At 33.8% G+C, this 25,448-nt stretch overlaps 1 protein-coding gene and 1 pseudogene across 1 annotated transcript; both read left to right on the top strand.

The window, feature by feature from the left end:
* The window catches only part of LOC128179631 (transient receptor potential cation channel subfamily M member-like 2), a 32,031-nt pseudogene extending 23,695 nt beyond the window's left edge, over nt 1-8,336 (top strand).
* An 11,341-nt stretch (nt 8,337-19,677) lies between these two features.
* LOC128181555 (sarcoplasmic calcium-binding protein-like) lies at nt 19,678-25,195 on the top strand. The gene is made up of 2 exons (XM_052849997.1): nt 19,678-19,827; nt 24,491-25,195. The coding sequence occupies exon 2, from the start codon at nt 24,492-24,494 to the stop codon at nt 25,029-25,031; it is 540 nt and encodes a 179-aa protein (XP_052705957.1). The 5' UTR covers nt 19,678-19,827; nt 24,491; the 3' UTR covers nt 25,032-25,195.
* Nucleotides 25,196-25,448: the final 253 nt, after the last annotated feature.

Below are 25,448 nucleotides of genomic sequence, written 5' to 3'. Positions count from 1 at the left end.
TACTAGTAGCTGTTTTTATGACAAACACTGGCCTCCACAAAAATCAATTAACTGAAAAGTAATATCACTGTCCTTTGCATTAAAATCAAATAAGTGTGTTACATTAAATTTAATCAATACATACATACATACTATGAAAAATGTGTTCATTTAAAGATTTTTTGTACAGTATATCGAACTTACGACGTTTCTCCTGGTGTTAATCGTCTTTCTCCTGGCCTACGGAGTAGCTAGACATTCGCTTCTGTATGGACAAACAGAGCCATCATGGAATATCTTGGGGGACATTTTATTTCACCCGTACTGGCAGCTGTATGGAGAACTTAGTTTTGATGAATCGATGAAAAGTAAGGAAAGCTTGAAAGAACTTGGAGAATAAGGAGTATAATAACAGCAAAGTTCAATTTCGAAAACGTTTATTAATATAAAAAAAAAAAAAAAAAGGCAACTTATGCAGATATTGTAAATATTCCGAGTGTAAAAGTAATTAAACCAGAAAAAAGTAAATATATACCCATACACGGAATTTACACTGCTACAAATTCTTATATTATTCTGTATTGCAGTATTGTAAAAGAACATCATATTGCGCTTTCAACACTTATCATATTTTTATTCGTGAGATGAATATATCATAAACATGATAATTTTTTTTTTAATGTAAAAATGATAATTGAAAACTCAGATTCTGTGTCAACATGTATAAACATATGATAACATTTTGCTTTGGAGAGCAGACAAAAACTTGTTTTTATTGTTGTGGAAATTATTTTTTTAAAGATAGATAATGTAGAATGCCGTGAAAAGTTGTACTAGTTGGGCAACGATGAAAAAATAAGGATAAAAAATGAAGTTAAATGTATTTAATTATAATTATTGTTAAAATATGTAATTTACTCTCAGTTTGTTTTTATTGTGCGTTGTGTTTTGGCATGTACTTTTTAAGCAACTATTTGGGTATAGTCCACAAATGCATTTTCGATAAGCGCTAATGTTAACGTTAGGGCTCATAGCTCCGGCCCTAATTTTCGTACATCTACAAGGGACCTCTTGAATGAAAACTCATCAAATTGTCTCTTTCCTGTACAAATTTCGTGGTGTGAAGTCCGATTCGTTTTCCGGCAAAATGCGTCTGTATTGAAAAACTCTGAAAATGAAAGTAAAAGTAGGGAATTTCACAGTTTTGGAAAGGGTGTACATCAAACAATTTCAAATATTTTCTTCAAACGATAATTCAATGTTGACACTTGCTTTTAAAATTGCAAATCCTCTTTTCTGACATGTGTCAAGCATTTTGATTTAAAATGTCCCAATAAATGTATATACACTCTGCAAGTATAGGAACTATTTGCTTAAAGGGGCATGGTCATGATTTTGGTCAAATACTGTTTGTATGTTTTTATTATTTACAAAGCTTTGGAAATGCATTTCTAATGATCAAAAATAAAATTTGAGAGTTATCGTAGAATTATAAGCAAGATACAGAGCTAACAATTCCTAATCATGTAAACAAGGCTCGTGCCCTGTTTTTGTTTACATAGGTTCAATATACCAATAAAAAATCTTTTTCCACCTTATTTGTCTATCTTTTTATTCATCTTAAGCATAGATAAACAGTTCCTAACGTTTAAAACATTCGATTTAGAGTTAAAACTGATTTTTTTACTTCAACGTTCAAAGTGTAAACAAACGCTTTGTTTACATAGCGAAGAATTTCAAGCTCTGTAACTCGATTATAACTCAACAAATGACACTCAAATTTCGGTTGCCTATTAAAAATGATTTTCTTAAACATTGTAAATATTAAAATCGGAAAAATAATTTTTGACCAAAATCGTGACCATGCCCCTTTAAAGGCACTACTCTGTTGTCCTACCGATTCTATAAATAGTAAGAGGGAAATACCCATTTCATACAGATATAAAGTCTTCACACTTTTATTATTTTTAACTGCATTTTTGTTTTTGTTTCTCAGCCCGTAGTTCGAATTCAAATCCGATGACTATTTCATCAGTATCGGACATTGAGTGTACTTGTTGGAACTCGTCTTCTCGTTGGAACTTAACGGTGTCTTCGAATGCAGACGTAGAGTCCCACATAAATTGGAATCTGTTGCTGGTATATATCCTGTGTGCAGGATACCTCATCATAGCTGCTATTCTGCTGTTAAATCTTCTCATTGCCATCTTCAAGTAAGGCGCTTATTAATCACTGCCTCAGCATACGAAGATGAAGTATAATAAAACCAGATATAAATTATTATGATCAAACAGTGCAACGCTTGGCGCTATTTGACACACGTCTTCAATGCTTTTGTTTTAAGTTATTATTTTAGTTTGCGGGAATATTTTAGAAGATTTTTTTATTTACATATAATTACACCGCTTAAATTTCATTATTTTTGTATAACTGATATTTTCAAAAACTTTTACATATCATCCCTAGAAACAAGAACTATATTACGTTTAGTAAAAATGCTTGTTGAGGTAAATATCATGTTGATTTTATGCAGCTAAACCACAGAACCACATAAAAAATTAAGTACATTTTGAAAGCATTATTAAAAACAAGCAAATACGATATATACTACTATATTAAAATAATAGATTCGAATTTTGGGGCTTTTATACCGAGAAATCGGAGGAGTACTGTCTTTTGTTTTACATATTTAAAACATCATTGGTACATGAAGATTACCAATTTGTTTTCATTTTTTCTAAATCAAGCTTCGCTAATCAATAAACAACGACAATCCCTTTTAAAAATCCGGAAATCATCTGATTTTTTTTTTACAGTCTTGCGCATGCGCATTACATTCACGCTTAATCACAGGAGGCTCTTTAGTTTATGTTTCTACAATATCACATTTGCATGGATAAACTAAAAAATGATATTAGAAAAACCTGAAAATTTTCATTGAAAGTGTTCATCAAAGGAAATACAGATATAACTCTAACTCAGTGCATTTAATATGAAAAGTCCCGAGATTTCCAAATGTCACCATGTTGTTTTAATTCGAAGCCAATTAAAAACGTAGGTGAAAAAGTGTTAATTCTTATAAATATGAATTAATTTTTAGATGAAAGGTATTTACAGACTCAAAATGGTTTGTTATGAATGATTTAACTGCTATTTTCAATGTAGCTTCATTAGTTTTCTCCAAAATCGTTTGGGAGCCATTCTGAATTTTTTGCTACATTATGGGTATATGGGAGGCATTTTAACTGTGGTGAAGGCCTGTCTCGAGACACAGTTAGATTATTCTAACTAAGCAGAGTGTAGTGAAATTAATAGCGAGCTCAGCTCGCCGGCGCGCAGCGCCGGCGAGCGAAGCGAGCTCTAAGAACCAGTGTGCGCGGGAAAAAGAACGAGCTAAACCTACAGTTCATCAAACAAAATTTTTTGTCTACGTCCCATAATGCTCTCTAATGTTTTCACCCGTGGTGCTATGCCAAAAATGGCCGACTTTAAACTCGTAATTTACAGTGATTTAAAGTTTGAAGACACGTTTTGAGTACCGCATATGCTTTGGCGACACTCAAAAGATTTGTTACATGCTTCCATACCTCCGTATATTGAGTCGAAAAACGTAAACAAAGACGAACCAAGTCATGGATGACGTCACAGTGCACTCGCGCTATATTTCCCGCGATAAATTTAGAGGTGGATCAAACATCTGTAATGCGTGTACTAGCTATTTCAGTATAGACTGCGATACCTGCCTCATTGACGTATGATTTGTTTTCAATCTTTTTTAATATAGAGATTTTATGTATATATATTAGCAAGAGCCATACTTTACTGTCATATCGATCATTTTTTAACCTAATTGTGCATGCATGAGTAGGGAGGAAATAAACAATAGCACATTTTGAAATAAATAAAAGGAATAAAATGAAAAAATAAACAGTTTAAAAAAATTATGTAGATATTGCATATAGTCAGACCATTGAATTTAAAAGTGGGAAATTACACACCTACAAACAGGTACCGGGCTCTCTCTCTCTCTCTCTCTCTCTCTCTCTCTCTCTCTCTCTCTCTCTCTCTCTCTCTCTCTCTGGGAAGGGGGTTGCGCTGTATGTATCATAACCATTAAATTAAGTACCTTTGGCATGCTTATTGTAGAGAAATACTCTCTCAAAAATTCTTTGACGTTCGTTGATATCTAAATAAAACTATATATAAGATGACAATGATGCAAGGTATATGTAATTCTTGCTGCGCTCGCCAGAACGGTAGCACCGTAAAACATATTAGCATTACTGTAGGCTTAAAGCTTGGTTATGTAAATGTCATCAATACGGTGTGTCGATGTATCTATTTCGTAAATGTCTGATATCAAATGCAATGTAAACCCATGCACAAACGGGTCAAACTCTAGTCCAAATAACAAAAATGGAGCAATGTAATCCACTTAAAATGAGTATCGTACTTTGACATTTATAGATTAGAAATGTTCACTTAGATATTCATCAATATAAGATCATTTCCCTGGTTTTTATATATTAGCATATCTTAGTTATGATTCATGACCATTTTATATTTTGTGTTTCAATTAATGAACATTATCCACTTATCATTTGGGAATTGCCATAAACCCTAGTAATATAACTGGTGCAAAAAGATAAAAATTTGAGCAATTGTCGTAACAACTTGTAATTGTTGTTTTCTTCGTTTCGCATTCTAACGATTTGATTTCATCCAGTCACATCTTCACAAAAGTGGAAGAGAAATCTAACGAGATCTGGAAGTTCCAGATGTACTTTTTAACCATGGAGTTTGACAACAAGACTGCCCTGGTTCCCCCACTGAGTATAATCCACCATATATATCTGTGTTTTAAGTGGTTAGCTAGGAAAACTTGCTGCACAAAGAGATCTGAAGGTAATTTTTGAAATGCTCCGAGGAAATGGTTCTTTGTTTTGTACCTAAATTCAGAATTGTACGCTTAATTTACTGTTTCCAATGTGAGGAGATGATTAAAATGTGAAATGAATCTTAATTACAATGTTCCCTATCAGTACTATTGAATAAAGTACAGGAGAGTCAGAAAACCTGTTTCAAAAAGGGGGAAGACTTTAAGAAATGATTAATTAAAGTCTGCATAATTGCATGTTGTTCATTGAATTGCAATGACGGGTAATTGGCTATCTTGTTATGTTCTGTGTAGGAGTACAGTTTACCGAACGTCACCTTCAATATTTGCAAGTGTTTGAGACGGAGGAAATGGCCAACTATCTCCGACGTAAAAAATCAGAACAAAAAGATTCGACTGAATCTAAAGTTCAGAAGAGGTAAAATTCATATGCTAGTGACATTGTTAAGTAACATCATGACCGAGTGGTGAAAACTTTAGGTTATTTAATGAGTAATTTTTCAACCCATACATATTCTAATGAAAAAGTTTTCCGATTTAAATACTGAAAACTGTTTTGCAGTTATTTATGTGCTTTTAGTTACATCGATAAAAAATAGTTGTCATAAATGATTAAATATTCAAGTAGATGAACATAACAAGACAGATTTCCAATGTTTTAAAACCAACAGAGTTGAGGAACTCTTCAACCTGGTGGAAGAAGAGTTTGCGACAGATCAAAGTGATGCCCTCACACTTCTGACTACAATGTTTGCAAAATTGACCAGAGAGAACAAATTTAAGGGTGCCGGCTTGCAGCCTAATGGATTGCCCAAATCACACGATAACATTGAATCTGTCAAGAAGCAAGAAGAGAAGGATGCCAATGAGGAGGCAGAAAAGGTCTGAAATTGTTCATTTTCTAGATAATGACTATTTCTACAAGTTGATCATTTGTATCATAAACAATTGCACGTATAATGAAATACAATGTATTATGTAGGCAATTTAAAGCCTTAAAATATTTTTTTAAAGTCTTGTGAATGCCAGTGTTCGGCTATAACTATTAATCAATGAAGAAAATCATACTTCAATCACATTTTAATGCAATTTAAGAAAATTGTTCATTAACATTTAATATGAACAACATAACCATGATCATAACTGTTATAGGCATACATAAACCAGGTGTTAGGAGTGTATTTGATACAAATGATTAAAAGCTGGTCACTAATACATGGTTTTTAAAATTTTCTCTCGTTTATTTCAAATATAGACTTTGGAGGATGAAGATCAAATTAAGGATGAAGGTTTGAAAAAAGGCAGTAAATATAAGAGAGAATTGAAAGAAGTAGAGAAAATTTATATAACAGACCAAGAAAATGATGATGAACTTAACCTTGAACCTGGCATTGAGGCTCAAATCCATATTCCTGAGCCCACATCGTCAACGCAGCCCTTGCGACATTCCAGAAATCTGTCTCCATGGGCGCTCAGTCGCAAACCGCATAACAAAACTCCTTATACACACCGGCGTCTGACATGGCAAAATGACTCATCGGACGACTCGTCTGACAGTGAGGACAACGAACAAGTAAAATATCCTGAGCAATATAAAACTTGGGGCATTCCAGAGGATACCAGTTCAGAATCATCACCGAGTGATTCCGATACAGACGTTCCCAGGATAACGAGGAAAAGGTTGTCACTGAGGCAGTTGGAGAGTAGTACAAAAGACCAGCTACGATCTAGAGCTAAACTTTATCAAAGATTTCGAAATCGTCAGCTATCGGATTCAGATTAGTTGTCCAAATCATATTAAAACATTGCAACAATGGATAAAAATTCATTTGAAAAATTAATCTTTTAAATCAAAGACTACACTGAAGAGTATGTAGAACGCTTGATTTTTATTTTGCTTCACTCAATGTTATCTAATTCAGAAGCCAAATCATAAAAGCTGAACAATTCATATCTTTGAAACTGATGAAAGGGGGAAAATCCAGAAAAGAATTTATCGACACGTTATCTTTCCTTATCATTCAGAAGTTTCTTGAATACCTTATACAATTTTTATCATATTGTTGAGAACTTTCCTGTTTTTGAAAAGCATAGTTCCTGCATACTTTTTTAATATAAACTAAATCATTGAAACTGACAAGATGGATGCGACGTTTCAAAAAAGGAATTATGGGGTTAATATCGTTCTAACAATGATGTAATTTTTAAAATCGTCAATTTCAAAGAAAGAAAATGTGCTGCATGATTACCCCTGAAATGCATATAACATTATTAGCCAGTTTAATAAAGAATGCATGTTTTATTTATGATTATTCAAATTGTCACATACATTTTCTGTATATATTACGGGTGTTGTGGGGGTTGAAGCTGGATGGGTCCCCAAATCGATACAACATCTTTTTAAAAAGACTCAATAATGTCTGCACTTAATTACATGGTAGGGGAAAATCACTAATCAAGTTCACAGTTTTTAAATTACTTTCAATAAAGAGCCTTGACGATAATTTTTTTTCATTCTTTTATTCAATATGTCTGGCTGAAATAAAATGTGCTGAATTTACAATATGATATTAAATGGCAATGCTTAGTTGATATTTAAATTGATATGGAAAATTCTTATATTATTAATTCTTAATGTACATTCTTAATTTACATTGTTGATCTATTACACTTTACTCTAGGACTTTGTCTACATTCCTGTCTTTGAGATGTAAATAATGATCTATGTAAATCCGTTAATCCTGATTAGAAATGTGAATTTTCATGGATATTTTTTTATCCTCGTTTTGTTTTTGTCAAAGTTGTAATTATCTTACTTTAATTTATAATTTTTGTTTTCATTTTTCAATGTTCATTTACACCCAAGAGGTCACAAATACATATATGTATCATTTACCTTTAAATAGTTTTTATGTTTGTTACTAGTGATAATTTTAAAAAAAAAACTCATTATCATACTAATTATACACCTGTATAATCCAACAACCATAACATTTTTACATTGTACAAGGTTTTACAATATTCTTTTGTTGATTCCGTCCAATAAACATATGTCTTTATAACTTTTTCATGTTGGTCATTTTGAAGTCCGTCCAAAACCTCATATCTGTGCTTTATAATCATTTTTAATGATCTACGAATGTGAGCAAATTTTTAAAAAATGGATTTTTGCATACATGATTAAGATATTTTTAGGATTAACCTTTTGGGTGTAAGTAGATGTATTAATAAATCTTTTGTTCGAGATTTTATGTTTATCTTATTATGTTATACATGTTTTTTATGTGATTTATTAAATCCTTCCGGAGAGATGATTTCAGCATTTAGACTTCTGGTACATCGGTTTATGCATTTAGATTTATTGATGTATCAAATGTAATGTATGCAATTAGATTTCTGATATGCATATATTATCGTTCAATGTATATTTCCTCTTTTGCTTGCATTAGAAATGTGTGACGGTCAATTTGCAATAACACTCGTATAAAACTGATCACGTTGTATAATACAAGTAAACGTCATCACTCATTTTGAATCAATAAATTATTGTTAGATTTTATGAAACGTTTATTTACCTAACGAAATTGATTTGTATTTTTGAAAAAATAATTGTTTAGTCACATCTATCGCATCTCAAAAAAGAGATTTACCTTAAACCTTTCTGGCACTATAATATATTCAGGCACAGAAGCGCACTAAATGACACGTTTTATGGCTGTTCCATTTACTGTGGAATCACTAGATTTCGTGGTGGCTCAATTTTCGTGGAATTCGTGGTTACCTCTCATCCACGAATAAACATCCTCCATGAAATAATAAATTAGGATAAAGTCATATTTCCTCTGTAGGTTTAAGAGAATACACGAATTTACGTCCCCACGAACCTGTAAAATTTAAGCATTCCACGAAAATTGGCCCCCACAAAATTTAATGATTCCACAGTATTATCCATATCCATGACAAAGAGTGTGTATAATGGCTTTAAATGAAAAAATGACAATAACAAACTATCAACCATCTCAAAAATCCATAAAACGAAATACAAATTCAAAGCAGACAACATGGACCTCTAAAGACCTCTTAAGACCTCTAAAGAGACAGAGGTAGGATCAGGTGCCATGAAGGAGTTAGCATCCTCTGCTGACCGCCGTGTGCTCTTTGTCGTAATCGGGAAAAAACGGAAAACACCGTTGACAATTAGGTGATTAATTATGGTCTAACAATTAGTTTGAAAAACGTCAGTCAGCATGCGACCCAGTGGAAGATTGTATTTGCTGAAAAGGTCGTTGTATCAACCATAGAACGTACAAAAAGATTTTCAAACGAGACTGTTGATAGTCCTGTTTTGTCAACTTGTTTGTCAGTAGCTTGCCTCGCCTTAGAAAATGTTCATACGAAGAGCATGCCCTTGTGTATCGAATTAACTGAGAGACAAAAAACACCATATGCAGGTGATGAAGGTATATTGCTACATAAGTAAGGAGAGTTGACTTAATAGAAATTGAAGTTAACGCGTTTAATATAAAGTTTATAACAATTCTTAATTGAAAATGTGTCGTCAATATACGAAAGCAGCTTTTAATCAAAACTAATTTTTAAAATGCATAATTATACTCATACGCAGACTTGTTGGTTTAGTCGAAAAAGATCGTGGTCTGGTTTTGTCAGTGTGTTTGTGGACACAATTTTATCGTCTTGTAAAAAGTAGTACAGGAAATACTCAGCAAATGTACTTTTTTTTAAGTTACTTTTCTTTCTTTTTTTACTTTTTTTGTACTGAGAAAAACATTTTATCTATAAAAATGTCATCTGGTGGTTTATTTATCTTGGATTAAGGAGAATGTGTACTGGGAAGATTGAGGCAACGTTGTCACCTACGAGAAAAGAAACCCACTATCTTTCATCAATCATATATTCAATTTTTATAATCATCAGTAGTAAGACTCGAATATCGTGTATAAATTTAGCAAAATAAATCTCATTTCCATTTTTAAAAAGAATACGTCCTTTGAAATTGCATGTTTTACTTATTACTCATTGGCGTACTAGTATTTTGGGTTGAGAATACTTAGTATTGTGAATGGTATATCCGGACCCTTATGTGAGTTTAAAGTGTACATTTTAGATTTAAGTATGTTCGAATCATAATTCCCAGGAGTAAGGTGGGGCCACACTGGGCATTTGCGTCTAGAAAATATCTTTTAAAATCTTATTCTCAAAAACTGAAACAACAAAATGAACTCGTTGTTTTACTTAAGAATATGCTTAGAAAAAAATTGAAAGTCTTTGGAAATCTTGCTTTATTTTTCTTTAATGTCTTTTTGTTCGTTTTGTTTGTTGACTTTGAATTATTTTTTACTAATCGTATAACATGTATAAGAAGTCATTTTAATATTTGATATCATTTTCTGATATATATCACCTATTCGATTAGGTGATATCAACTATTTAGCTTTTGAATTGGTGATATAAACTATTCGAATGAGTGATATCACCAATTAGAATATGTGATATCACCTTTTCAATTTCAATAGGTTATACCACTTCCTTTAATTGATGATTTTACCTTAATAAACTATATCTGAAAAATACTCCCATTATTGATGAGTTGTCTTCTATTAATATCTATCATCTAAACACCAGAACTGTATTTTTGTAGTATAATTGTAGTATTTTCTTCAAATTTATTGTGTTTTTCTTCAATTTATTTTTTAAAATGTTAAAATCAATAACACACGGACACACGCTATTATTCAAATTTGTTTCATTTTATCTGTTACGCAAGTCGGAAGCGGAAAGCTAATGATGGCTGCAAGGTCAAATTTGATGTATGAATTACTAGAATTACATTGTACATAGCACTATAATTTACCGTGTCAAGAGGGTCGTTTTTTAGCATGACGCGCGTTACGATGATTTTTCTTCACTGCCTGGTGTGTTGCATGTACAGGACCGACAATATAACCTAAAATAAGCACTCAATACTTATAAGCATGTAATATTTTGTATCAGCAATAGAATATTATTTGGTACGCTTTCGTGGCAAAAAATATAGTCCCAGAAACTTAGCAGAGAAAACTCTTTTTTGAGAACGAAAAGATGTTATTAACGGTTATTTTTAAGAGTACATATCAAAGTGATTATGTAAATTTCATTTTTTCGTACATTGTTTAATCTATTCAAAACGTGTGATGACATTCACTTTTGCTCGTACGCCGCATAAAAGATTTCAAATGCTAGCTTACGTGAAAATATACCGTCCGTCTGAATGTAAATATATTAAAATTCAGCGATCGCAATCCATGTGGTAATTTTTGTAACATTATTTGGCAATCAATATCGAACTACCGAAGCACAGCAGAGATGACGAAAATGTTCTTTGAATGTTTTATTGTAATTAAAATGTTATGCTTTGCCTCAGCGGTCGCTATATTTTTTTAAGTTAATGTTCAAACGGAGGGATCATTCATAAATTAAATAAATGTAATTATAAATGCAAATACATGTAAGTGATATCAAATATTTGAATAGTTGATATCACCAATCAGTTCAAAAGTGTAGGCAATATCACTAATTCGAATAATTGATATCACCTTTTTGATTAGATAGGTGATATTACCCATGTGAATAGATGATATCAATAATTCGAATAAGTGATATCAATAAATTACAATAAATACTTTAACGGCTTTTCATACGATGCAAACAAACTAGCTGCATTGAGGGCACAGACAGACCTCAGACTTCCAAGAAGTTGTACTAATCATGGTTTTTTTCACTTAATAAATAAAAAAAAATTAAAATTAGCTGTTATTTTTTTTGGAACCTTCTGATCGACAATGATAGAAATTTACGACCTTTTACTTACTTCCTATACAGGCACGTAGCATCGATTTTGAAAGTGTGGGGGGGGGGGGGGCAGACTCATCCAAAAAATCTTAACAAGCAAAAAAAAAAAAGGCTGTTTTCCAAAATCTTCAAAATCCTAATCCGTGTGGGGGGGGGGGGGGACGGGGCCTGGCGTAGATCTATAACTTCGATTTCTCTCATTTCTATTCCATTCACATACTCCCAAAAAAGGGGGGAGCAACTCCATGATAATTCAATTAGATAACTGACTATATGTAAATGATACGATTAAGATAGATGTTAATATAAACAATAAAATGCTTTCTTTTTTGTGTTTCTTACGGGCAATTAAGGTACCAATCTCTATTCTAGAAAGAATTTGAAAAACCTGCAATGCTAACATACTATCTTAAAGTTTATGCAAATTCAAATACATTGCATATTGCACATAAATGGAAGAATCGGCTGTTCCTTTAATGTGATCAATACTTCTGACAATTTACATGCTTCTTTTTACTTAATATAAATAACTGAAATAATATTAACGGTAAAATTTATATCAAAACTTTAAGTATCCATGTAGGGGATCTAGCGATAAAGGTATGGAGCAAATCAGTGAAGATTAAAAAAAAAGATCGCATTCAACCCGGCCGCTGACGCTAAACTTCCTACCCGTATGAAACATTCTAGAGGGCATACTTTTTTAAAGACTTTAAAATCAGTTTATCTAATCATAGATTTTTATTTTTCTTTATTCGCGATTTGCTGTCCTGTCTCCTTTATGACAGACGGAACGAAAAAAAAGTGCATGAGTCAGCCAATAATCGACCATCAACCATCAACAGAATAAAAAACCCAGGACTCCAGGAGTCCATTAAAACCAATATGGGACCGTTTACCCAGAAAATGTCAATAGTAAAAAACAAACTCTAGCAGTATGTCCCAAAGGGAATGTGATATAATATTATCAGACGATCTGGAATCTCAATGTCACATGGTCGAGTGTTCTCTCTGAAGAACTCTGTCTATTGATTACAGTACCCATTTACATGGTCAGGCCACGGGGAATCTGCACATTTCTAAGAGGAAAAGATCCCTAGCAGTGCTTTGTGACATTTGTTTCCCATTTGTGTTTCCTGTTACATTATAACGAAAAATTGTACAGGTGTTTGCCCTTTGTATGGCCAATGGGAATGACAGACAAAAAAGGATAATAAATAAAAATGAAAATGTACAAGAGATCTTTCTCTCTCTCTCTCTCTCTCTCTCTCTCTCTCTCTCTCTCTCTCTCTCTTTATCTCTCTCTCTCTCTCTCTGACTCTCTCTCTCTAAAAAAAACAGCGTTTTGGCAAGATATATATCATATGCTGCCAAGCAGAAAATTCAAATTTACAATCTGAAAATGTTAACAAAAAAAGCAAAAATTACTGCCTCAAGTTCCAATGAGAATAAGTTTCAAAATATCGTCACAATGTGCAATTTTTTGTGCACTTTTATCTTGAACAAAAATGTACGATCTATACAACATAGAGTGTCTCGACACGCTTATTCATTTATTATTGATATTCAGTGCGAGTCAAGTGATAACAAGTTGATTCACATTAAAAATTTAAAACCAAAATAAGGATTCTGTATCAAATTCATTGCACTACATTTACACTGGGTTGGTCAGACTGGCGGTCGGTGCTCGTACAAAAAGCGACTCTAAGTATCAAATAGCAAGGCATAGATGAACTGCATCAAAAAATCAATGTACAACATAATAAGTCTGTAAAAATGCGGTCAAATATGAATTCTAGAGTGATATCCGCCCTAGAGTGTTGATTTAGGTCACGAATTTGTACAAGCAGAAAATTGTTGATGACTAACGTGAATTACCATTATGCCGTAATACTGCAAGTTGCATAATCAGTTGGGGTTTTTTTTCAATGTTATAAAGTTGTGATCTCACTTGATAGTTAATTCATTGACTTTCATTGTCATCTTGAGTAAAAGCACCTGACACCATTCATGGAAATATTCTGCTAGCATGAACAGAATATTTAGATTATAATAGACTCGGAAATTCGATATAATGCTTAAAATCATTTTGTCCGAAGTTAACGTAAATTCTCCTGCTTTCATTTTGTAGTTGCAAAGAACACTGCATCTATCTTATTTATATAGATTCAAGTCTTGCAAAAATCAGACTTGAAATTTCCCTCTCTGTGTCTGTTTCGTTTCAAATTGAATGACTTCTAGCAAGCTAGTTTATTTCTTAACAGCTGTAACTGTTTATATCAATCAAATTGTATACCTCTCGTTTTTCAAGTTCTTTGATAATGGTTTTTCCTCTTTACACAAACCCGGTAATTTGAGATAGGTAGTGTTACACTGTTGGAGTTTAATTTATTAACGTTCTCTGCGTGCCATCTCGATCTTGTCTCTATCTTATAACCATGAATTGAGTATATATATAGTGGCAAGTTAGGGTTATTGGAAAATGGAGGGCATTTGACTTTTTTTTCTATTTGACAACGTGTAGAGTTAATGAAAATACTAATTGATGTTCAGCTAAGCCGTTCAGAGTGTTGTCGCGTGATTGACGTTAAAAAATAGCATAACGCTAAGATTGACAAGTAAAACTTCAAGAAGACTTCAAGGGACTGAATAAAGCAATTAAAATGACAAAAGCAATCACTTATAAAGCAAAACCAAAAAACAATATTGGAACAAATTAGCGTCTCAAATATTTCGTCACTCTCTCAGGTTCGATGCCGTGCTTAAAATTCCCACTGACCACCTGCTCGCATTCAGTTTCCTCTTGTGTGTTTTGCTTTCGAAAATAATCCTTTAGCCTACTCTAAAGTATTTAGTTTTCTTGTGTTCGATTAAAGTTTTATTCATATTTTATTCTTCTTTTAACTTGACATTCATTTTTTACCATAATAATAAGAAAACGCGTGAATGCTTAAAAAAAATCATATTTATTTTTAGCAAACAAATGGCATTATGGTCACCAATCACGTCATAAGAAACATTAATTTATAGTGAACAGCATGATCATCCAAGTCTGCTTTGATATAAATATTTAATCTAGTATACCAATGTGATTTTGAAACAAAATGTAATCTAGAGGACCAAATGCAATCTAGAGTACCAAATCAACCACCTGCAACATGGCCAACATGTTGGTCCGATCAATTTCTTGTACGGAATGACTAGCAAATCAATGAAACTCCCGGAAGATCAGATTGTAAACAGCTAGAGACTGGGTTTCAAAAATTTGCCCCAGTTATAACACAACTATAGTATTCTTTCTGGATTTTTTTTTTACTGAAAAACATTGACTTAAATTGTGTAGATCTTTGAGATTACTGACATACACATTCACAAAGGATTGGGTGACAGTTGGATATCTCAGTCAGCACGGAGTCCATCGGCATACTCTAAAACCTGGTCTGGCCTGGCCTGGCCCCATTGGCCTGGCCTGGCCTGGCCTCAAAGTTTGCCTGGCCTCACTTTTGGCCTCAAAATTGGCCTGGCCCCAAATATTGGCCTTGCCTCAAGTTTTGGCCTGGCCCCTAAATTGGCCTCTTCAAATATTTTTGGCCTCAAATTTTAAATTGTTATTTTCTTTATTTTCTTACATTTAGATTGAATTTTTATTGATTTCTTTTAGAAATTAAAAATTCAATGCTTTTCTTTTTAATGTTTAAGGAATAAATATATAAAAAAAATATATATGACAAGTGACCAATTGTTGAAGTTTAATTAGTTTATCCATGTCTAAACACACAATAATTACCTATGACATGCATGTACAGCACTGCTCTCGCCATCTCCCATTAAAAAGTTAAACATCATTTTAAGAGACTGACCTGATCGATATCCAACATATTTGTAAACTGGTACATGGCATTAAATTGTTATCACTGTCTAGTGCACTTTAAAATTTGCAGTTTGTTTACATTACCTGTCAACACCAATCAAGTCCGAATTCCCCTCCCTAGCAGAAATTCGATATTAATGTCGTTAATGTTTTCTGTCGCTAATCTGCTATATAGGGGTAAGATTCATTGCCTATCCTGTCATTTAACATTTCACGCGGTCTAATTTAATTAATGGCATTTGTGAATAACTGCAGCATTGCATCTTCCGATAACTTGACTCAGTGATGGTCATTAATTATCACCTCCTGATTAGAATAGAGTTTCATGGATGTGTTGCTTGTATACATGTATTTAGGAAACAATTTTTCTCCTCTGGGAATCGTCATTTTCAGAATTTGAACAAAGCAAAACATTTTGTGACCTTTGATGTTAATTAGAGCAAGTATTGGCTTCGTTTATTTTTTTCTCAAACAAGTCGTTGATAAAAGAAAAGTTACATAGCTTTTGTTCGATCCTTAGAGCAATTTAATCTACATATATACAAAATAATGTCATTGTTATACAACGGCAGGCAAAATCACATTCTTAAGTTCTTAAGAATTTAAATCAGACTGAAAAAATTCTATTAGAAGGGATTACTCGGCATACCTTTAGTCATAATTATGCATTTTTAGTACTATATTATCAATTGTAACTATTATTTTTAATAGACTATCACTATGAGACACTAAAGCCACAAAGTGGGATGTTTGATGTGCATTGAAAATAAATCAATAAAGACTCGATAAAATCATCAAATATGTGAAGAAAATATAAAAATTAATTTGAGGCCAAAAGTTTTTGAAGAGCCCAAATTGGAGGCCAGGCCAATTTTTGAGACCAGGCCAAAATTTGGGGCCAGGCCAATTTTGAGGCCAAAAGTGAGGCCAGGCCAACTTTGAGGCCAGGCCAGGCCAATGGGACCAGGCCAGGTTTTAGTGTATGCCGAGTCCATCGTATAAATTGTCTCGTTATTATTATCTTTAACTGAGAGAGATACTCCATTTATACCATTTTCACCAATTTGTAACACATATTACACAAACAAAAATGCCGCATCAAGATGGACTAAATTGTGCGCATAGTAAAGGGGTTAGAGTTTGTTTCATACAGGGTTTTGTGCTTCTCTTATTACTCGGAGGGATAATCTTTTGTAATTGGATTTGTCGGTTTTGAGAATTGATTTGATTGAGGTGCTGGTGTGTATGTATCACCTTTATAAATATTACCGTTATAACAGTCGAAAATGCTTTTAATTAATTTATAAATGCACATGTACCGACAATCAAGACAGACGACATAACAGCTGCATTGGTAGCATCGAGTCGACCTTTGATCCCAGATTTTATCATGGGTAAATTGTAAGAAAATCAAAGTAAGGGAAGTACTTATTGAAGATGGACTTTTCATTGAACATGAAAATTTTATCACAAGTGATAAAAAATGTTAATATTACTTCGTTTAATTTTATAATTGATCGAATATTAATATTACTTCATTTAATTTTTTAATTGATCATATATGTTTTAATCTTCGTTATTTTTTTAAAGGGGGTGTTAAATTGTAAAACTATTGAAATTGCTGCGCAACCGGACAAATCACAGGCTCCCGAATGAAATGCACACTCGCCGCGCTCGGACCCGAAGCGGGGGCCCACTCGCAGCAAAAGTCCACACACCAGTCATACAAGTATACATACACGCCTAGAGTTGCATAACTCCGTGGGGGTGTTCATGTTTTGTTTTGTTTTGATGGTTTTTTTGTTTGTTTATTTGTTTTTTGTTTGTTTGGTTTTTTGGGTTGTTTTTTTTTGGGGGGGGGGGGTAAATTTTTTGTAATTTTTTCAACTATGATTGGAACAATGAACACGGAGAATTTCTTGGGTGTATATTTTTAAGCCGATATACGTTCAAGTAAATTGACTCACGAAAATGTCTACAAATAATTCAAGATGCTCATGAATTCAACTCGGTACGTTAAGGATGTTTTATGTGATAATAAAAAGCAATTTCTTATCCAGGAATCATTTATTTAATTAGCAAGTTGGGTATGTATATAATGAATTGAAACATGAAAACGCCGGTAATTTAAAATGATTCTAGATTTTCGAAGAGATAAGCAAGCTATAAGTTGAAGATGATGAGGCGCAAAGGTCTTGAGTGCTGAGCGAATTACTGAGACAATCTCGTTTATCAATGACATCACATGAAGCCGAGACATGCAAATGTGGTTGAAGTTGTGTTATTTCGACAAACTCAAATATCAAATTTCTAAGCAACTGCTTAATCGAAACTTTCTATCTTTGTGAAAGTCTTCAGTTATACAAGAAAACATATTCTATAGATGTTTCAACATGTGCCACGACCTGACTTTAGCGTAAAATTAAAACGAACACATGCAGAAATAAAGTTGAAGTATTGTATTTCGATGAATGGCCTAATCAAAAACAGAAGTTGTGAATATTTCCTCTCTTTCTTACGATAAGAAAGTTTACATTGGAAATTCAGATTTTCATTAAATTTACATTGTGACACATGATATAGACACCTTCTTTCGAGTTATTGAAATCATTGCTGTATATTGAAATTCGCTTTGGAACGAAGGAGAGTACCTAATGCTTATTTAAAATCAATCAATCAATCAACCAACCAATCAATCAATCAACCAATCAATCAATACAGTTACGTCTTTATTTCTGTCTCTATCACAATATATATTATAACATTTTATAAAATGAATTCTAAAAAAAAGTTTGTGCATTAAATCAGGTGGCAGCTCTTTTTAACAATTATAACTGCTTTTTAGTTTGCACAGATCGACTGTCCAGAGGTTAGCACTTGTAGTACTTAAATGTAGATTGAAACTACAACATCTAAAAATAGAATCATTCAACAAGTATCGATACTGAATTCATAGGACCGAATTGTTTGTACTAATTTGTTTGTTCCTATTTGATTGCACTAATTTGTAAATTCAGTCACTAGGGTGCATGGGAATTATACAAGCCGTTGTAGAATTAGTTGGGCTTCGCTGCTATAAACATGAAGCGTACTCTTCAGAACCATTTTAACAAGAGCTTGGACTTTGGGTAGTTGTGTCAAACATCAATGTGACGTAGGCTAGCTGTCTATTGTATTGTAGGCCACTCAGTCATGGCTCTCTGATATCAACAAGATTTGTCTGGCTTTTGAGCTAAGACTACGCAATCGGTGTATATTTCGCTTGAAGCCAGCGTCATTTTAACTTGTTTTGACGCAAGAAATAGATAGTTACATCCTACTGAAAGTCCAAGGCCTTGTTAAAATGGTTCTAATACTCACTTGGAGCATGCCCTGTGAAGACAAAGGAAACTGAAATGATGGGGAAAACCCACTATTACATTATACATATTGCACTCAAAAGACACTTTCACAAATGCTCCTCACGTGCAGATTTACGTTACGATGAATTAATGTTCGCAGGTCTGAGAGAAAAAAGATTGCGTAATTTATAAAAAAAAAAAAAAAAAAAAAAAAAAAAAAAAAGGGGGGGGGGGGGAATAGTGCAAGCAACTTTCATGTTTAGCACTGGCGTCGGAAGCAAATTGAAAGGGGGGGGGGGGCTAGACTAATCCTAAGAAATGTTGAAAAAAAAAATTATTCCCAAAATCACGGAAATCCTAATCTGTGTGTGTGTGTGGGGGGGGGGGGGGGGGGGGGAATAGCTATACTTCCAAAAAAACAATCTTCCCTACCAATAATTTTTTATGAAATTCCTAATCCGTATGGGGGGGGGGGGGGGGCTACTGTGCCTCTGAATCCAACTTCTCAAGGTAAATTTAGGTACAATAATCTTTCCTTCGAGAAAAAGTGGGGGGGGGGGGGGGGCTGAACCCTTGGTTTTACATTACATTGTACATATGTTGTTTTCTTTATTAAATAAATGTTATTTAGGCGTTAATCTTTATGTGCAAATAAATTCATTATTTATGTTTTGATATTTATTTCACCATTTATCATCATGTGACCAATTATAACTGCCTCAAATAACTTTAACTTAAAATCCATTTCCATTCCGTTTACTTTCAATCATTGTGGATGGCGTGCTGACGTGCTGGCTTAGCCTAGTTGTATTTAACCGCGTGTTGTGTGCCGATGCTTTTCAGTAGCTGAGAGTGATCCCGGAACATAGATTCTGATATTAAGCACTAAGGTTAGTTGCATGCAGATCTTGTGATTTTTTATTTATTTTCTTGTTTGTTTTTGTTTGTTTGTTTTTTGGGGGGTGCATATTTAATGATAACGATCAACATTAATTTAATTGCACAGTTTGCGGTTTGTGGTAAATGCCACATACCTTATATTCTAAATTCCGGTTTAGTATTTAAAAAGAGCGTATCGTATGACCAAAAAAAAGGGTCACGTCCCATTTAAATATAGCGTAATAAAAAATGCAAAGACTTGCAATGAAGATTAATTGTGGTGTCTTAATTTACAAACTGCATTCGTAGGGGGTTCGAGTGTGGATTAAATATGAGGCATGCGATGCTGAATAGACATAAACGCTTGCGCTCTCTCTCTCTCTCTCTCTCATTTGATCAGGTCATTTAAAGACATATCTATAACTAGATAATAATGCGCGTACGATGGAATGCTGAATTGACATAAACGTAATTTTTCATGTTTTCACAATTCTCTCTCTCTCTCTCTCTCTCTCTCTCTCTCTCTCCGTGAAAGAAAGATTATATGAACAAACAACAAACCTTTGTGTCACCCGATGTCAATAGGAAATGAAAACAAATTACTACATACGTGCATTATAATGATAAAGAATATAGTTATGAACGTCATATCTTGGCTGTATAAAGGCTCAACTTGTACGGCCGTACAGTGGCCTAGCTAGCTAATATTTCCATTAGGAGCCCCGTCTGTATTGATTAACAGAAGGAAGTCAGTCATTATTCTCCATCAAATGGAGGTGCACACACGTTATTATCTTTAATCATATTATAACAAAGGTCAAGAAGTCGGCAACTGCAATTCACAAAATCTGCTTCAGTTAATAGGTTGTTCGGAAAACCTGTTTAAAACAAATACACTGTACTTTTTTTTCTCGCTCAGCCTGCTAATTTCTTTTATTAAAAACTCCAAATATCCTAGGCTTGTATTCATTAGTCTGATTAGATGTTAGATTTTCAAGTCACATGTACACGTTTTGTGTAGCAAGTGCTTGTGTTTTATAAAAGACCACTGTTGTTGTTCCACCGTGTGTGCAATATTATTATCACAGTCATAACATCCGCTGTTCTCCATGGCCAAACTTAATTTAAAATCTTACAACGTTTAACTGGTGCTAATGAGGGATTTCCATAGTGCCAACATCTTGCACTAGAGCGTATCGTATGCTCCAATTGTTCTCGGGAATTTTTGAGAATGAGTATGATTTTGGATGTACATGAGGGTCCATGCGCGGATCTAAAAAGGAGAAAGGGAGAGGGGTCAGGATCGATGCCCTGTTGGGAAAATTAATTAAAACTAATTATGTTCTCATAAAAAGGTTACCGATAAAAACGGAATTCAGAAAAGGACATCACCCACACATCCCCCGGAAAACAAAATTAACCCTCCGACCTTTCCTAGCTGGGAAAGAATTCTACATCCGCGCGTGGACTTTGAGTATTGAAAGCAAGCGCGGATCCAGAATTTTTTCCAGGGGGCGGGTCCGATGGATAATTTTGTTTTTCCAGTGGGTCCGAGGCCTATTTTGAGAATTTTACTATGTGAATTTAATAAGTTTGAAATTTTCCAAAGCCCCCCCCCCCCCCCAAGATCTGCGCACGAATGCGTACATATCCGGTTTTTTTACCTAGGAATCTAAGGCTAGAGATGGTAATTTTTTTTCATCGTCGGTAACCCATGTGTGACTCAATCATTTTGGACTCAAAACCGTGATTTGCGACGATGAGTGTTTTTTTTTTTACTTGCGGTCGTTTTACATACAATACTAATGTAAATTTTAAGTGACAACTATTGACGAAGTACCTACTAAAGCCAATGCTTGCATTCATGTTCGAGTCAGCGTTTAACTAGTGAGTGGAAATAAAACTATACCACTTCAAAAAGTTATTTAAAAGCGTCACGACGAATACCACATAACACATAGTTTATTTCGACACATGCACACACTCCTCTATTCATTATTCGGTAAAGTACACCTTTTAATGTCGATTTCTTTACATCCCGTTCCCTTCACACCGCGTACATCCTTGTGTGGAAGGTCATGGGTTTGATTCCTGTCTGCGACAATATTGGTTCATGAAAATAAACGGCATAATGAATAAAATGTTATGTAACACATCTAATGGAAAAAACTGACTCTCTGCTATCTTGCAAACTACAGTATTTTTTACAATTTATCTGGCTATTCTCATGTTATTTCATGTGCAACGTATATTTCATACAGCGTTGTACCATGTATTGGCATATAAAAAATGAAAGTAAAAATAATTCCCAAACTCTCCCAAACTCTCTCAACTGAATACAAAAATGTGGCCTTTGATATAAGTGAGTGGAAACGTATGTTCCGAAGAAGTGCATACTAAGGAATGCTTGAGCGTTAACTAAAGAGGCAAGCTAAGAACTGGTCGTAATTCCTTATTACGTAGTCGTATTCTTTAATTATGTTCTCCTTAACGCTTGTTTGAATCATTAAATATCTGAAGTAAACCTAAAGAACTACTTCACTAACTATAGTTTCAGCAACATTTCATTCGGCAGACATATACATTCTGGAATCGAGCTTAATAAAGTTTCTCATGTGTTGGTTACTTGGTTTGCCGTGAGTGTGGGGGAAAGGGGGTTGGGGGTTGGAATGCCCTTCATAATCCTTCAGTCCGTGACATGGAGGAGAAAAGCCCATGTGGCCGTATCCACCTTCTCCATATATTTTTATTGTCATTTCCCGGTTTTTTTTCTGTTTTGTCATTTATATCTGGCTTACTTTTAAATTCCGGTATGACCAGTATCACTTTTTAAACTTTAACTCAAGAAGTTACATTGTAACTTAAGCCTTTAAAGGTGCATGGTCACGATTTTGGTCAAATTCTGTTTTTCTGTTTTTATTCATTGCAATGCTTTAGGAATGCATTTCTAATGATTAAATAAAATTTGAGAGTCAGTCGTAGAGCTATAAGCAAGATACAGGACTCACAATTCTTTGTCATGTAAACAAGGCTCGTGCCCTGTTTTCGTTTACGTAAGATCAATATACCTCTAAAATATCTTTTTCAAACTGTTTGTATATCCTCGTTTTTAGCATAAATAACAGCTTCTGACATTTAACACATTCATTTTAGTTCTATAACTAGAATTTCCACTTCAACATTAAAAATGTAAACAAAGACTTTGTTTACATAGCAAAGAATTGTAAACTCTATAACTCGCTTATAATTTAACAAATGACACTAACATTTTGGTTGTCTATTAAAAATGCCTTACTAAAGCATTGTAAACATTAATCGGAAGAAGAATTTTTGATGAAAATTTTACTTATGCTGTATGGCAATTCGTAAACTTAGAGGAACGGACATTCATATCTCATTTTATTGCATTTTATTGAAAGTGTTGCCTTCATCTTCCAGTAAAGGACTTTTTATGTTTAGTTTAGTAATAAAATGAACTTTGAAATTCCCCTTTAGTTCTCCTCCATAAACCCATGCGCACATGGTTTAAACAAACCTTAAATTTACCACATCATGATGCTACATACTGAGTATTATGTAATGTAATGTAATACAATTCTGATAATACAGAGTACCTGTACAACGAAACCGAACCAATCGAAACGAAGCCAAAAATAAAAACGAAACGAAGCCAAAAATCGAAACGAAACAAATCCTAAGTAACAAAAAGTTTTTGTCTGGCAGTTTCTATGTTAATATGAATACGTCAGTGAAAAACATTATTATATAATTTTTATAAGTACCGCTTAAGTATTTACAACGGCAATCTTAAAAATTCAGGTTGTTATTTATTGTTTAAAATTTTACTTCAATGAATTAGTAGTCACTTTTATGTAGTCGTAATTGAATTACTAGTATTTATTAAAGTTCTCTGCAGTTCATATAGGCGCTCCCCAGCTAATTTTGTAAATGACGATTTATATCTATTTATATTGGATGTGTCTACCCTCTATACATGTACTATAGTTGGTTTTATAGTATAGAGGATAGACATATATAAATAGATATCGTTCGTCATTTATAAATTAGCTGGGGAGCCCATATGCTTCAGTTTTGTTTAAAATATTTTCTGTTTCGTCTGTTTCCTTTCGTTTCGATTTTTTGGGGGTTCGTTTCGTTTGGATTGGTTTCGTTTCAATTTTTTTCGCACCAATTTACAGGTAGCCAATATTATAACAAGATACATATTTTTCAATTGTTTCTTGAAAGTTTTTATCACCCACTATACTAGTATCTAAACTTTCTCCTTGGGAAAAGAAGAGGGTGTATTTTGTAATTAAGCTTGTTTAGTTTTTTTAACAAAAAATACTTTGTGTCAAGGTTTGATTAAACTGGATTAAAAATCCTGTAGATGACCACGAATAGTCAATTACGACATTGACACCGGCAGACGACACAGCTAAGCTCACCCGAGTCATTGGCTCAAATGAGCTAAAATGATTTTGATTAAAATAACTCCAAAGGGACATAAAGATTAAATTGAAAACAAATCAAATTACCCGTCCCTCATTCACTGTGAAATGGTATCAAGCGAAGTAGACAGATAATTTTTGTTGCTATTTCGAGATGAAAGTAATAATTTGTTAAATGTTATATATTAACGACAAAAACGTGTCTGGTTCATTTCCCTTGTAGAATGGATTACCTAAAGACAAAATGGGCAATTTGGTTCAAATCGCTGGATGCTGATAAGGATAACAAAATAACACCTGAAGACATGCAGATTTCTGCCAAAAAGTTCGAGGAAATTCGGAAACTAATAGGAGATAAGGGGTCCGTAGACGGAGCGGAGTTCGACAACACAAAATGGTGGAACGACTACATCTTCCGTAAGGGTCCCGGGGTGTCGATGACGAAAGACGAATTCGTGGAATCCCTCGCAGAGGCCTACCAAAAAGACAAAGCGGCTTTCCGCCAAGAAATGGAGCGATGTTTCGGCGACATCGCCAAATTCGTCACGGAGAATATGGACCGTCCTATACAGGAGCAGGAATTCGCCTTTGGGTTCAAGGTGTTCGGTCAGGAGGATGCCGGACAGGTAGCGAAGGCCTTCCAGCTGTTCACGGCCGCTTACGGGCAGCCCACGGTACAGCAGATAGTGGACGCTTGGGTCCAGTTCATTACAGACGATGATCAAAGCAAACAGGATATGATTAAGGAGGCTTTTGGAAACTGAAACCAATCACGTGACAGTGTTCTAAGAAAAAAAAATACTTATATATTTGTGGATGTACCATTGCCTGTTGTCTTTTATAATGTTATTTTTTTCCATTTAATTCATATTTTTTCATTTAACAAAAAATGTACCTCTTTGTGTAATTAAATTTATTTTAAAAAACATATGGCAGATATTATCAAATTACATCGTTTAACAGTGAATACAGCTGATTTCTTAGCGGCCTTAAATTAATGAAAAATTTTCACAATTGTATTGGTAAATCCCAAGACTTTTGTTCAATACTAGACACACTTGTTGCAGCTGTCTTTCTCATGTTTTGAGAAGACCCTTGAACTATTTAATTAAGATGATAATTTGAAGTCAAAGATATGGTTTGGACATGTTCCTTTGGAAGAGGGATTAATTCAGATTTGT

Source organism: Crassostrea angulata, chromosome 4 (assembly GCF_025612915.1).
Source record: "Crassostrea angulata isolate pt1a10 chromosome 4, ASM2561291v2, whole genome shotgun sequence".
Lineage (NCBI taxonomy): Eukaryota > Metazoa > Mollusca > Bivalvia > Ostreida > Ostreidae > Magallana > Magallana angulata.
The sequence above is the reverse complement of the archived record's forward strand: the minus strand, read 5'-3'. Positions and strand labels throughout refer to the sequence as shown.